General features: G+C 37.5%; 1 protein-coding gene across 1 annotated transcript in view; it reads left to right on the top strand.

Annotated features, from left to right (window-relative positions):
- The window catches only part of LOC140245941 (Fanconi anemia group D2 protein-like), a 46909-nt gene that overhangs the window by 18382 nt on the left and 14968 nt on the right, over positions 1–13559 (top strand). Inside the window, exons 11-25 of the mRNA XM_072325407.1 lie at positions 150–254; positions 948–1039; positions 2035–2140; positions 2920–3096; positions 3446–3580; positions 4659–4790; positions 6307–6414; positions 7007–7116; positions 7899–8079; positions 8854–8930; positions 9420–9563; positions 9945–10161; positions 10898–11006; positions 11874–12006; positions 12551–12818. Coding sequence (XP_072181508.1) covers positions 150–254; positions 948–1039; positions 2035–2140; positions 2920–3096; positions 3446–3580; positions 4659–4790; positions 6307–6414; positions 7007–7116; positions 7899–8079; positions 8854–8930; positions 9420–9563; positions 9945–10161; positions 10898–11006; positions 11874–12006; positions 12551–12818 — 2094 coding nt within the window. The remainder of the gene's footprint in view (positions 1–149; positions 255–947; positions 1040–2034; positions 2141–2919; positions 3097–3445; positions 3581–4658; positions 4791–6306; positions 6415–7006; positions 7117–7898; positions 8080–8853; positions 8931–9419; positions 9564–9944; positions 10162–10897; positions 11007–11873; positions 12007–12550; positions 12819–13559) is intronic.

Below are 13559 nucleotides of genomic sequence, written 5' to 3' on the forward strand. Positions count from 1 at the left end.
ATGAGGGTTATGTTTATGTTTGTGGGTAGAATTTATGTTTGGCTTAGTGTGCAAATATTTCACGGGAGCAATTGTTGAAGGCAGACATGAAATCTTGTTTGATGGAAAAAAGAAAGTAATACCTTGTAACTTGTTTTTGCTGACTACAGGTACGGGTATCTGCATTACAGAGCTTGGTTTCTGCTGATCTAGATGATCTTCCGGTGGTTATCAAGTTCATTCTCCAATCAGTAAATTCCAGTGATGCATTAGAGGTAAGAGTGCTAATGAGCGTAGCAGAGACTGTAATATCTGTCCCACAATGCTGTTTTTGTCCATGTCTTGAGATTCTTCTAATTTTTTTTTTAACATTCTGACGTTTTCTACTTCTTTAGGTTGCTTGCACAAATGAATACTAGCAAACAAAAGCAGAATGCAGGTTGAGAATGGTGGAATCATAATGCATATTGTCACTATGTTATAAAAAAAACTATATACAGGGAATAGATCTGACTGAATCATTTAAATCTGAATAGCCATTCTTGTCAAGAAATCATGCATAATTCATTGAAATTGCAAGTTATTTTCATTTTATACTAGTAACCTGGATTAATTTAAAGTTTTGATGAGATGAGAAAGCAAGAAATGCAGGTTTGGTAAAATTAATGTTAGTTTTTTTTTTTCCTTTCAATTTTTCAAGGAAATACTCGAGAAATCACATGCCTTTTTGGGTTACCTCGTCAATGATTTGTTGCACTAATTCTTCTAAAGTATTATTTGAATCTTGTGAAGGAAAATGTCCTTGACTTGTTACTTTGTGTATTTTTAATTGATTGTTGTACTTTATTATTCTGTTGCAGGGCCCCCAAAGAATAACAGTGTATAAACCACTGATGGGGCTACTCTGGATAAAGAATACAGAGTAAATAGATGAATAAATAAAATACATCTGTCTATTCATTTACTAGGTTATCAGTCAACTGAGAAAGAATCTTGACTTCCAAACAACAAATGTCTCACCCTCCACCTCCACTCCATTTGCCTCATCCACAAGACCTGGGTAAGTACTTTGTCGTTGGCCCTTTTATTTGTTAAAACATCTTTCAGTAAATCACTAAGCTAAATGATCCTTAACTTCAATGAATTCATCAGTTTGCACAGATTTATCTAGTGTTGTATGTGATCTCTTGATTATGCTGTATTTGTGTTCGTATATGCAGTGACCACACTTTGAGAATGTCTACTTTTATTACATAAATGAACTTTAATTCACTGGAAAATGCTTGCAAAGAAAACAGCTTTTACCTTGTTCTTTAGTTCCTATTAATAGCATTCAGATACACATCATTGTTTATATATGTAGTAATCTGCAGGCCCATTATTAAGTGCACCTTAGTTTTTGTTTGATGAGATTGTGAGGAATGTTCATGCATATGCATGTCCATATTTTGAAATGGTACGAAGTTAGTATTGATATATTCACTTGTATGAGGGTTTGAAAGGGTTGCAATAACTACAGATCAATAAATTAGTCTTTAGCAATCACCCATGATCTGTGAGTATGAATGGTGCTAGTTTTAACATTTATTACCATAAATGTTACTTCATTGCATTGTCCCTTGGCTGACATGAACTTGTTTCTCAAAAAAAGAAAAAAAAATCATTAATGATTTTCAGTCAAGTGAAAGAACCTGTTCTTTTTTCTTTTTTTGCAACACTTCAGCAAGATAACATCAATGTTGTAGAAACATCATTTGGATTATATTAGTAAGTGTGCTGTTTTAAGACTCAAATCAGAGTATTTTACATTCAAAATTGAGTAAGGAGGTTTTTTGATATTATGCCAATGAGATACAAAGTCTTGTCACCCCAGAACATCATGCTTTTCATGAAATTGAATCTATATCCTTGATATACTGAAATATGAGATGTCACAACTTTAACAATATAATAGATGTACTGCTTCAACACATTTGAGAAGTATTGGTAGCTTGATATGTCATATAGGACTGTAGCTGCTTGACAGATGTTGCCAATTTGATGATTGACATACAGCAATGAGAAGACCAACAAGAAGACAGCTGACAGTGAGTTACTGATTCTGGATACCATCAAATCAACGATCCGATTCAACAAAGTACTGGCTGATGGCTGGCAGAAGGTGAAGAAACTAGAGCAGTCTGTTTTATAGTCATTTGTGAAGTAAAACTTGCCAAGACCTTACACAAAGCTTTTCAAGATTCTACATTCAAAATTCTAGAATATTCATTGTTTAAAGATACAGAAATTCACCCTCACTGGCATAGGTAAATTAAATGATATTGAAAGTACAACATGGTTTATTTATACATGATCAGTGTACAGGAAAAAAAAATGCATACATTTGTAATTTAATGAGAATATGTCAGACTGGGCTGGATTGTTTTGTTTCAATTATTCAATGTATTCCTGTGTTGAAATATTAAATATTTGATGTTACAGTCAATAAGTTTAGAGTTCACATTGACTGTATCACTGTCCCCCTTCCCTATTGATATTGAGATGACAAATGTGTTATTGTAGAGTGTCAGTGCTGTATTTCTGTGTCTGTATGCACTAAAAACACACAATTCATGTTCAAAATGGTTGGTAGTGTTGCACATTCACAACAGGTCATGCATTTTGTAATAAGAATGACTTTAATGAAAAGAACTATAGAGGTATAACTCATGTTCAGACAGCTGCATTCATAAGAAACTGGCCATGAAAGAAGATAAACAGAAGATGCTTCTCCTGTCATGGTTCCCATTTTTTCCGTGGTACCTTGACTTTAGTTTTTGATAATTTCTAGAGGGGTTTGCTAAATATTTGATGAAGTTTTTGTTCCCAAAGATCATGTGATGAATCTGAATCTTAGGCTTGTAATGCTTGCTTTGTTTTATTTTCTCTTATTTTCTCCAGGCCATTGAGAATGTTTCTAGTTCAGCTGAGCACAAAGTGGTGGACATCTTTGTCCTTCTCATCTCTCATGCCATAGCAAATCGCAAGAAGTCTGTTGAGGCACTCTTCAGGAAGAAAGTGAGACAAGGTCACTTCACTGAGGAACTCCTCCAAGCCACCTTCACATCTCACTCCAAGGTAGTAGTTAGACGTCACTCAACATCAGAAATCTTTGCCTTTCACCCTCTTTTCCCTTCCTGTGCCCCGTCCATACCCACCAGGGCAAGATTATATTGGTGACAAATGGTAGAAAATATACCTAAAATACAGTTGAAAGAATTTGTTCAGTTGGCTTCACATGTCACTATCCATTCTCTCCTCTTGCAGCTTTCTTACCCTAAGAAAAATGAGAATATCTACTGTACTTCATTTGCTCGTGCTTATAAGCTCATATTCAGTTTTAGACTACTCCAGACAATACAAAAACATCCTGGTCATGTTTCAAGCACATGTTTTGTCATGTTTGTTTGTTTGTTTGTTTGTTCAGGTCATCAGAGGCTATCTGTCGTCTCTGCTGTGCATTGCTGAGAAGCTCTTGAGGTCACCAGAGCCCCAAGTCAGCCAGTTTGGTGCGACGGTCTACAAAACAGCATTCCTTGCCTTTGACATGCACTGCAAACAGGTAATGATCAGATTTAACCCTAAAAGGGCCGGGGGGGGGGGAATCCGCCCCCCCCCCTCGACGTTTTGTGCTATAATTCTGTAACGCGAGAAGGCCTCATCGCGAGGCTTCTTGACTTTCTTCGTTCAAGTCTCGCGCAACTTTTGAGACCAAATTTGCCACGTCCGCGCATACTTTTGCGAAGCCACGCCCATTTTTGTAACGGAATGTCGCTCCAAAACGGGCACAATTTTGTGATTTTGTGTACATTTCCTATGGAAAACAGTGCTCTGTCATGAAAGGCATAAAAACCTGATTATTTTTACAATTAATCACTTTCATTGATTAATTTTGTGCTAATTATGGTAGAAAAGTGGTCAGTGACAATTTCCAATGAAAAAACAAAGAAAAAAACAAAAGTTGAAAAACAAAGAAATACATAAGAAATTCTGAAAACAATAAAATACATAAGAATTTAAATGAGTTTTGGAAGTTTTTGTGATGTACAATTGTTGAATATGCTAAAACAGATTTACAGATCAAAAAATAGACTCTCAATGCTTTTAATTAAGCTAAAATATCACCTTGAGCTTAATTTGCATAATTAATTAATTAAAATCAGAAATTGATTGTTTCAAAAAATCTTATAACACAATCTTGTAGATTATGACGCGGGTCTCACGCATGCAAAATTTCATCGTGATCGCACCGCCGATGGCCGAGATCTCAGGGGGGGGCGGAATCCGCCCCCCCCCCCCCCCCCCCCCCCCCGGTCTGAGCATAGCCAAAAAAGCCCGGCCCCTTTAGGGTTAATAGTGATGGCCAACTTACCACTACATAACTTAAAACTTTGGCTTGCTTATCATGTCATCCAGTCTTCTGACTTGAGAAATTGACTATCAGCTTTTTGACAGCACTTCATCTCTACCATGACAGATCTTATCTGTAGTATTAATAACTTTGACTTCCTCACATACATTACCAAACATTCCTAAAATCTCTAAATCAGTCTTTTTACTGAATCCCAACTTGGTTTTCATTCCCATTGTATACATTTTGATGATTTTTTTTTTCTTCCACTGACTATATTTTAATTCAGGAGGTGATAGGGGCCTTGGTGACCCACATTGGTAGTGGTCTGTCAGCTGAAATGGACATGGCACTGGACATCTTGACATCTCTGGCTACTGGACACACCAGTGACCTTGCTCCTTTTGCTGTGTTTATTAAGGTCAGTGGTGCCGCTAATTACAGGATGTGACCGAATCTTGACTATAGTTTTCTTCTTGGCACTCTTGTCTTCTATATGATTTATTTACTACCATATGGCTCTGTAGTCACAAACCTGCTGTTGATTTAGAGAATGATAATGGGCCGAATGCATAAACGCTAGCAATTGCTTGTGCTAGCCTTTTACTCGAATCCGTATGCATAAAAACAAGCAATTGCTTGCAAGCAGAAGCTTTTGCTAGCAAGCACAAGCTATTGCTTGCTGCCCGCAAGCAATTGCTTAGAGACCAAGCATTTGCTTAAAAACGTATGCATAAAACATACCATTTGCTAGTTCTTGCTAGCAATTGCTTACGATTTTCCAAGCTATGTAAAATGAGCTTGAGCTTTTGCTTGAACCGGAACGTTCCCTTTTAAGTATCATTTTCATATTTATGAAAGAAAGACCACACTTGTGAAGGAGTGGTATAAATCTACAAGAAATTACTCATAAGTAGTGTAATAAACTTTTTCATTTCAACAACGAGAATGTCCGGTGGTTAGCACGCAAAATGTGATGAAAAACAGGTAGGATGTCTGACTTCGGTGGAGAGCGAGGAGACCTCTCTCCACGTGCGATCTGGCAGATCCGGGCTGCTGTAAGCTGCAGTGATGGGAATCAGCCAGTAATACGTGTGTGTGTATAGATGTGTGTGTATGTGTCTGTGTGTGCATTTCATAGCTCTTCTGCTATGTCAGGAAATGTTTCCACACACACACATGCCCTTTCAAATACATGCTGCCACACTCGCCTTTGTTCTTGTGTTCGCACAGGCGTGACATCCCTTTTGTTGAAAACGCAAGCAATTGCTTGTGCGGGACAAGCAAAAGGTATTGGCATAAGCAAAAGATTATGCATATGGATTTGAGCAATTGCTTGAGCTAGACCTTTTGCTAGACGAGCTTCTGCTTTTGCTTGAAGCAATTGCTTACAAGCAATTGCTTGTTTTATGCATTCGGCCCATTATTTCAACTCAATGCCTATCAGTGTTGGAGAATAGGATAAAAATGGTAATTTTCATAGGGTTGAAACTTCTCATATCACATAACACACATAACATGAAACTATCATGGAAATGAAAGCATGTATTTAAAAAAAAATTTTTTTGCTTGTTGTAAGTAATATTGTTTTAAATATTTGATTTCTAGGTTGGTATATTGTAGGGGTATAACTGCTGTATTATATTTGTAGTTTTCTGCAGGTTAGCGATGTGAGTGAAGCTATGATAATGTGGACTAGGTATCTTTTACAGTATATAATATGTGCTGCTGAAGCCTTAGCTGCAGTGGCAGAGCTGTTGGTAGTGCTTGCTCAATTGTTGTAACTGTGTGTAAAATTAAAAATTTGAGGTTTGTCTTACCCGACGGAGTGCACAAATTTATTTGTGAGAAAGTTCCCACTTTATCAGTAATCCTATTCGAGGATTGTACTCAATTTAATTCCTAATGGTCCATGTCTCCCTTTTCCCTACAACCAGGGAGTGTTGGACTACCTAGACAACCTGACAATGAGTCAAGTCAAGAAACTTTTCTCAGTGCTTGCAGCTCTGGCTTACACAGGAGGACAAGTTGGCTCAACTCTTCAGGTACAGCACACATCTACTTTGCTCCAGCTGTTGCATCGCCAAAGATTTGGGCATTGTCTACCAAATATTTATGACTGTGCTCTGTCCAGTTTTGTCTGAACCTTTTTTCCATTATTGCATAATATGTACACTTTGTGGTTTGCAGAGCACACAAGTAACAAAGTGCACACTTTATTCACCCCAAGGCTTTGTGTGCTAAGGTATGAGTTACATATGTAGTATTAACTTATTCATGTTGAAGAGGTGTGGGTGAGCCTTCCCTTGAAGTTGAATTTGTAGATGGTATCTTATCATAGAAACTAAATATCTGCTATGATCATGTTAAGTCTGTGTTCAGATATCAATGAAAAACTGTCATACTGTATATTAGCCAACATAATTTCATGTCAGTGAAATCTGAGTTAGAAATGATGTATTACTCCTCTAGTGTATGACTGCACTGACAGTGGATATCATAGTTTTGGTTTGCGAAACATAAAGAAAAATCCACTGTGATATCTACCAGTCTGTAAATTGTAGTTTGAAATGATGTTACACATGTACCTCAAGGTACTCATTTCACTTTCATGTCTTTCTCCTCTGCCTCTCCCAGGATGAGCTACACATTGTTGTCAGGAAGAACTTGACAAGTAACAGTCCAAAGTACAAGAGAATTGGTGTAGTGGCTGCTCTGATGGTTATCAAGAATATGGCAAGCAAGAGGTGTGTTGGGGTCATATTACCTTAATAGAACTGACAAGAACTTAAACTGACCTGAATCAGAGATACAGTATGTAGGCCAATATATTATGATACGTCAAAGTGATCTTCACATAACCGTGTCATAAGATTTATCGATTCGTCTTTGAGGATCAACATACTTTTTCAAGTCTCGGTGATGGTTCTGTATAATGTCATAATGTTAAGATGCTGTCAGAAATATTGGACAACCCTAATACGTATTCTCCCATGAAAACTACATTATACTCATGTTACTTCAAGTGTGGTGCTGTAGGAGAGAAATGAACAGATTGCAAAGTGTCAGCAAAGTCAACGAGGTTGTAGATGTAGTCATTAAACCACATGTCTTTTGAGTGCGTCAAAGCATTGTTGCAGTAGCCTTTAGTTTGAGTTAAGACAGATTCACATTTTGTAGATATATTTGCTAAGTGGGCAACAACATCAAATTCAGTGAATCAATGCACTGGGACAACACCACCAATATTCAAATGAGAGTGAAGGAGTGTTAAAGTGTTCAAAAAATTCTGAAATCAATCTTTCAGATTTATATCAATCCTTCTTTTTATGTCATCCAATGAGTGCAATGAAGTAAGCATCCTGCTTAATTCACCATGGCAAAACAGACATAAAAATTCTTTTGCATTTTCAGCAGACACCAAAAGTATTTTTCTTCAATTTACTGCAACTGTTTTCACTTGTGGAAGATGAGTAGAATGTCTCCCAATAAATACTATTATTGATGGTTGTTTACACCTGTTGTCCAGACCTGACAGCCGTTTCTCCACCCACACCATCCCGGCCCTGCCACAAGATGTCCTCAAACAGGTAATGAGTCTCCTGGACCTTGTCAAGTCCAGCAGTAACCACTCCCCAGAGGCAATTGGCCTTTTCTATGACGAGATGGCCAACATTATCCAGAAAGGAGAGCTACATCCCAAGGTCCTCGTAAGTATCTTCTATTGGTCCTTGCAAGTCATGGACATCGAGGCATACGTTTTGGATGTATCCTCAAAACTCTGTTACCCTTGGGTCACCTCATATTATGACAGTTAAGATAGCGTGAAATCTTTATGTTGTAGCAGATTCCTTACAATGAATAAGCAATTGAAAAGCATTTGTAAGCTTCTTATTACTATAAACATTTCAACGTCTTTTGAAATCCTTTGTTTACATGTTGATAATTTCATCACTAGTTCAGTCCTGTTCTTATATTTTCTTTCCTTTATTCTGTTCAATCCTTTTCCCCTTCTACCTTGATTTGTGGAGATTTCCAAGTGCATAGAGATTCTTTCTGTGAGTGATGTGCACTTTATATGAAATTCATTATTTGGTTGTAAATTGGATAAATGTATCAAGACATAGGATGTATGTGAGACCTGTTATCTTGAAATCAGGAATTCTCTCTTTGTTTAATCAGTTTGCTTGTGCAATCATTATAACCTTCTAGCCAAAATCATGCCTCTTGTCCCCTTGATACAAGCAAGTAATCTTTGTTACCACTAAGGCAAAACCACACCAAACTTTAGGTGATTGTCAAATGTGGTAAAGTGTTATCTTTTCCATTTATTTCAGCAATACATGAATGTTTAGATTTTTTCTCAGCCAAACCAGACAAGAGCAAGGTTTCCTTCACAAGTTTTGATATGTATTCATGAAAGAAGTTCTGACATTTTCAGTTAATTTTCACTCCCTTCTTTCCCTTTTTTTCTTTGTTCTAAGGAAACAATAGGGGAGAATATTTTGGAGGATTTTCAGTCTGACTTCATTGTCGACATCGAAGCAGAAATACTGACCAGGTATCTTGATCACTGCTTTCTTGTTTATCAAGGAGTATTTACAGTATTGCCATGATTAAATTGAAAAGAGATATTGATGATTTAAAGCAAAGTAAATACATATATATGGCAGCAGCAGTTGTATATTCAAAGTATTAATTTTGATAGATATTCAGCTGTAAGTTAAATCAAATACTGCATTCATATTTCCATACACTAAAGTTATCATGTAGCTTATGACCCTATTGCATAATTTGTATCCATTATATTCTCTTAAGATATGCTTTACGTATGCGTGACATCAAACAAGAGAAATGATTTATCCATCAGGCTGGTGATATGTGTCTCAAAAAGCAAACAAACACCTACGTATTAAAACTTGTTTGCATTTTATTCGAGAAAACATCAACATGCTCAAAGAAGTTTGTTGCACAGATATACAGGGTAGCTATCTCCATGGAGGTGTGGTGATAGAGGGGTGTTACTAATGACTACCCACATTTCCCCTAGGGACTTTGGTCTGCCAATGGGAGAGCAGTACAGCTTGGAGGGGGAGGAGTCTCAGATAGGCGTGGCTATCAATCTTCTGCCACTCCTCCACAAGGCCAAGAGACTGCAGGCCAATGGGCATTCCAAGGGCAGAAAGAAGGAAAGGTGAGGTTGTGGTGGAATCATAGCTAGCACTTCAGCTTACTTTTTATGGTCATCAGTGAAGATCATGGTTAAACCAATCAAATGGGATTTAGACATCTTCAGACTATGTCGAACAGAGAATGGTGGTTGGTACTATGCTCCAATCCACATGTTGTATTTCTGTAGGATTCAAGTGAATCATATTATGATTTTGATTTACTTGTCCAGGATGTAACGGTATGTGGTCTTGATATTTGCATTTTATGAGGGTATACACCCTTGATTTTTTGTCCGGAGATTCAAACAGTCAAGTAGATGTATGTGGCTCTGAGTGAGCAAAGAGCCTTGTGTAGAATATGTTGTACAGATTTTTGGTATTACAGTCTGTTTCTTTATTACCAGGTTTGTGTCACCGACAAGTCTGGCTCCACACTTCCGCCTGCTGAGGGTGTGTGAGCAGGCCCAACATGATGGCAGCCTAGAGGGAATTGATGCTCTCCTTGGATGCCCTCTCTATTCTGCAAAGGAGGATGTGGTTGCTAAGATACACTCACTGTCAGCTCAAGAAAAGGAGATGCTGTGCTCAAACCTTTTCATCTGTCTTAATTGGTTCAGAGAGGTCAGTGACGTTTAGATCAACTCACCCACCCTCCTAGCTATTGTGTAAAGGTGATGCACTTGCAGTATTGTTGGATACATAAATCCATACTGAGTAACAATTTGAAAACTTCAGCAAAAAAATATTTGATTGTTGTGCTCTGACATGGTGATCTCTTCTGAAATTTGTAGTATGGAGGCAATGTAAGCAGGCTTTCTGCATGTCTCACTCATTAGCTGTTAATGTTAGAACAAATGTTTTTGTTACAGTAATTATGATTCACTGTTGAAACTGAAGAGTGCTACAACTGTACTTTTTGCCTGAATTATATTATACACCATATATTTACAAGGTTTTTTATTTTCGTGAATTTTTCAGGTTGGATGCTATAAGTGAATTCAAAAACACGCAAAAATATTAACTCCTAATCCTGACATGAATTGTGCACACATACATTTTTATGTTCAGTACTAAACTCCATGATTGCAAATTTAACCACTCGCGAAATTATAAAGTCCTGATACGCCAAAAATTAGGCTCGCTAAATATATGACATGTACAGTAATTTGCCTTCATTCAACATAAGACATCTGTTAAACGTCCATATTTGTATATATGTTATGCATCCCAGCATAAACTTGGGAAATAACTTTTCTGACTTGTTCTGATATGATATGGTTCAAATCAGAAATCACACCACCCTTTATGAAGAGCCCTGTTGATGTGACTACTAGTAATGTTTTTTCTCCCCCATCAGGCCATCAATGGATTTGCTTCCCTTCAAGATGCAGAGATGCGAAGCAAGGTGCTTGGTAGACTCCAACACATCACTCACCTTCAGTCTCTCCTCCAGTCATGTCTCCATGGTGAGTCAGTCCAGCTGAGGAAGAGACCAGTCCTGATGAGACCAGTCTACCGGAGACCAGTTCTTCCGAGGGAGAGACCAGTCTCCAGGAGACCAGTCCTCCCGAGGGAGAGAACAGTCTCCCAGGACCAGTCCTCCTGAGGGAGAGACCAGTCTCCCAGAGACCAGTCCTGAGGAGACTGGTCTCTTGTTAGATGCATTTCATCCAATCATCTCTTATGGCATTGTCACATGGCTGTAGTCACTGATTTACTTTAAAAATCTGGACATATCATACATTGCAATACTTATTGATGCTAACACTGTTAACTTTTATCCTGCGTAATGTTGAGATGATAGATGGAATTGTCTAAAGTTATATGATTAAATGCCTTCGAAGCGAGGGCATAAGGGCAGGGTTTATTTGCATGTGATTGTCAAACAGTATCCATGACTGCTAGAAATAATGGTCTGGAGTGGTCTAAAAAGAATCAGTTTAGTGAAAAAAAAGTGAGATGATATATATTGTAAATATATTTTGGAGGATATTCTTTTCCAACTCTACTGAAAGAATTATAGTCACAACAATGAAAGTGTATGAGTATCGATAAAAGGTTTTCTTGATCAGTTAAGTATTTTGATACTTTTATTTGGGGATTTTCAAAAAAGAAAAGAAAAGGGAAATAATGATCATAGATTTGTGTAGCGCATGAAGATATAATTCTGTTTTCATGGCAGAATCTCTAAATGTTTAGTAAAGAAAAATGTACACATTCTGGCAGTAATACAGATTTACACGTTTTGATCATTCATTATGGTCATCACATATGATTTCAAATGACACAAACTTTGGATGATAGTTGATGCTTGTGTAATTTGCTGGTTGTAGCCACACCAGACTTTGTGCCTCCTCCTGCAAACTTTGACTGTGAGAAGCCTGAGATGAGTGTGACTCTCACTGCATCCAGTGGAGCTTCATCAAGCAAGGCCAGAGGTAGCAAGAAGGGCAAGAAATCCAAGAGGTAAATAAGTGTCTTAACCCGTTGAGGACGTGCTGATTTTGCTATAACTCATGTTTCCTACAGACACCTGCCTGAGTATACTCTGGACTAGTCTTCAATGAGTTAAATCTTCAGTGAGCAAAGAAACACTCATTCCATGCAGAGAAAACTTCTGCTTGTAATGTGTTGTATTATATATGTCACAAGTTATGCTACATTCATAGAATTTTGATGCAGGCTTGTTTGTTGTTGAAGAAAAGTTTCTATGTCATTTCTAGTTATCTAACTTTCACATTTTCCTTCGTCAAAGTTCCTATTGGGAGTCTACTGTTGTGCATATTGACTTTATGTATCTCCGCTGCCATGAATTGGGCAAAGCAAGAACCATCTTGCCAACCTAATCATTAGAGGCAGAACAAGCTCAGCTTCAAAGACATAATATTTGTTCAAATTAGTGAGTATATTTTGCTGGTGAAACACTTTTTAGAGCCCATCTGAAGCTGTGAAATGATACATCATTACTGGACCAGACTTTTCATATTGCATGCGTCTTTCTCCTACACAGTGAAAAAAAGAAAGCTGATGACACCTGTAACAGCACCATCCTCACTGAGTATGACTACATCTCCCAGGATAACAACAAGGCGTCCGACACCCAACATGCTTCACCAAACAAAGATGGAGCTAAAAAAGATGGACGTGACTCTACCAGTGTTGTCGTAGACTGGTCCAAGTCTAGGGCCTTCTTGAGAGAAATGGATCTTGATGTGTTCTCTGTGCTTGGGTGTGGACTTGTATCCAAGACCATTCTAGACACTGAAATGAACACCAAGGTAAGTCATCCCTCACTGCACAGCAACTATCAATTTGTGTACCAAGCATTTAACATAGAGGCCTGTCATATCTTACCATTTTTCCAGAGACTCTTCAGATGCATTACTCAACTGACATACTGAGTTTAACAGTCTTCTTATTGTGAATCTCTGTAATCAGAAAGCTCTAATGTTGTGTGAAGTAGTGATGTTTATCATTATATTGGGTTTTTGCCCCATAGTAGAAAAGAATGTTTATCATTAAGGAGGATACATTTAGAAAGAAAATTAACTTATATGTAATCAGGGACAGAGAAACAACTTGATGATTATTCATTGAAGCAAATGCAGAGAAAATGATAGCAAAGTTATACCTTTTGTGAATGTCAGTAAAAGTGCTCTATTGGTACCTGAAAAAGCTGCCTTGGTAACAGATATGTTCCCACTAGCCAAGGTCCCTTGGCTTGTGTTCTATACTTGCTTCACTACCAGTAGCAATAGCAGCAAACAGAAGTTTTAAGGTTCAAACATCAGTATAAAAGTATTTACTTCTTTTTTTTTTCATTGTGTCATAATGTGTCAAGTGGGATCACACCCATAGCTTATTCTTTCATGAGATGATGTGCTGAGAATTAGGTGTAGAAACTAATAGCTCTGCACTAAAATTAACAAATTTATCAACCAGAATTGAGCGTTAAAGCTCTGACAAGATAAAGTAATATATTATTTTATTATTGTTTGTGATTTCATGTCCTTGTGTTG

Source organism: Diadema setosum, chromosome 2 (assembly GCF_964275005.1).
Source record: "Diadema setosum chromosome 2, eeDiaSeto1, whole genome shotgun sequence".
NCBI lineage: Eukaryota > Metazoa > Echinodermata > Echinoidea > Diadematoida > Diadematidae > Diadema > Diadema setosum.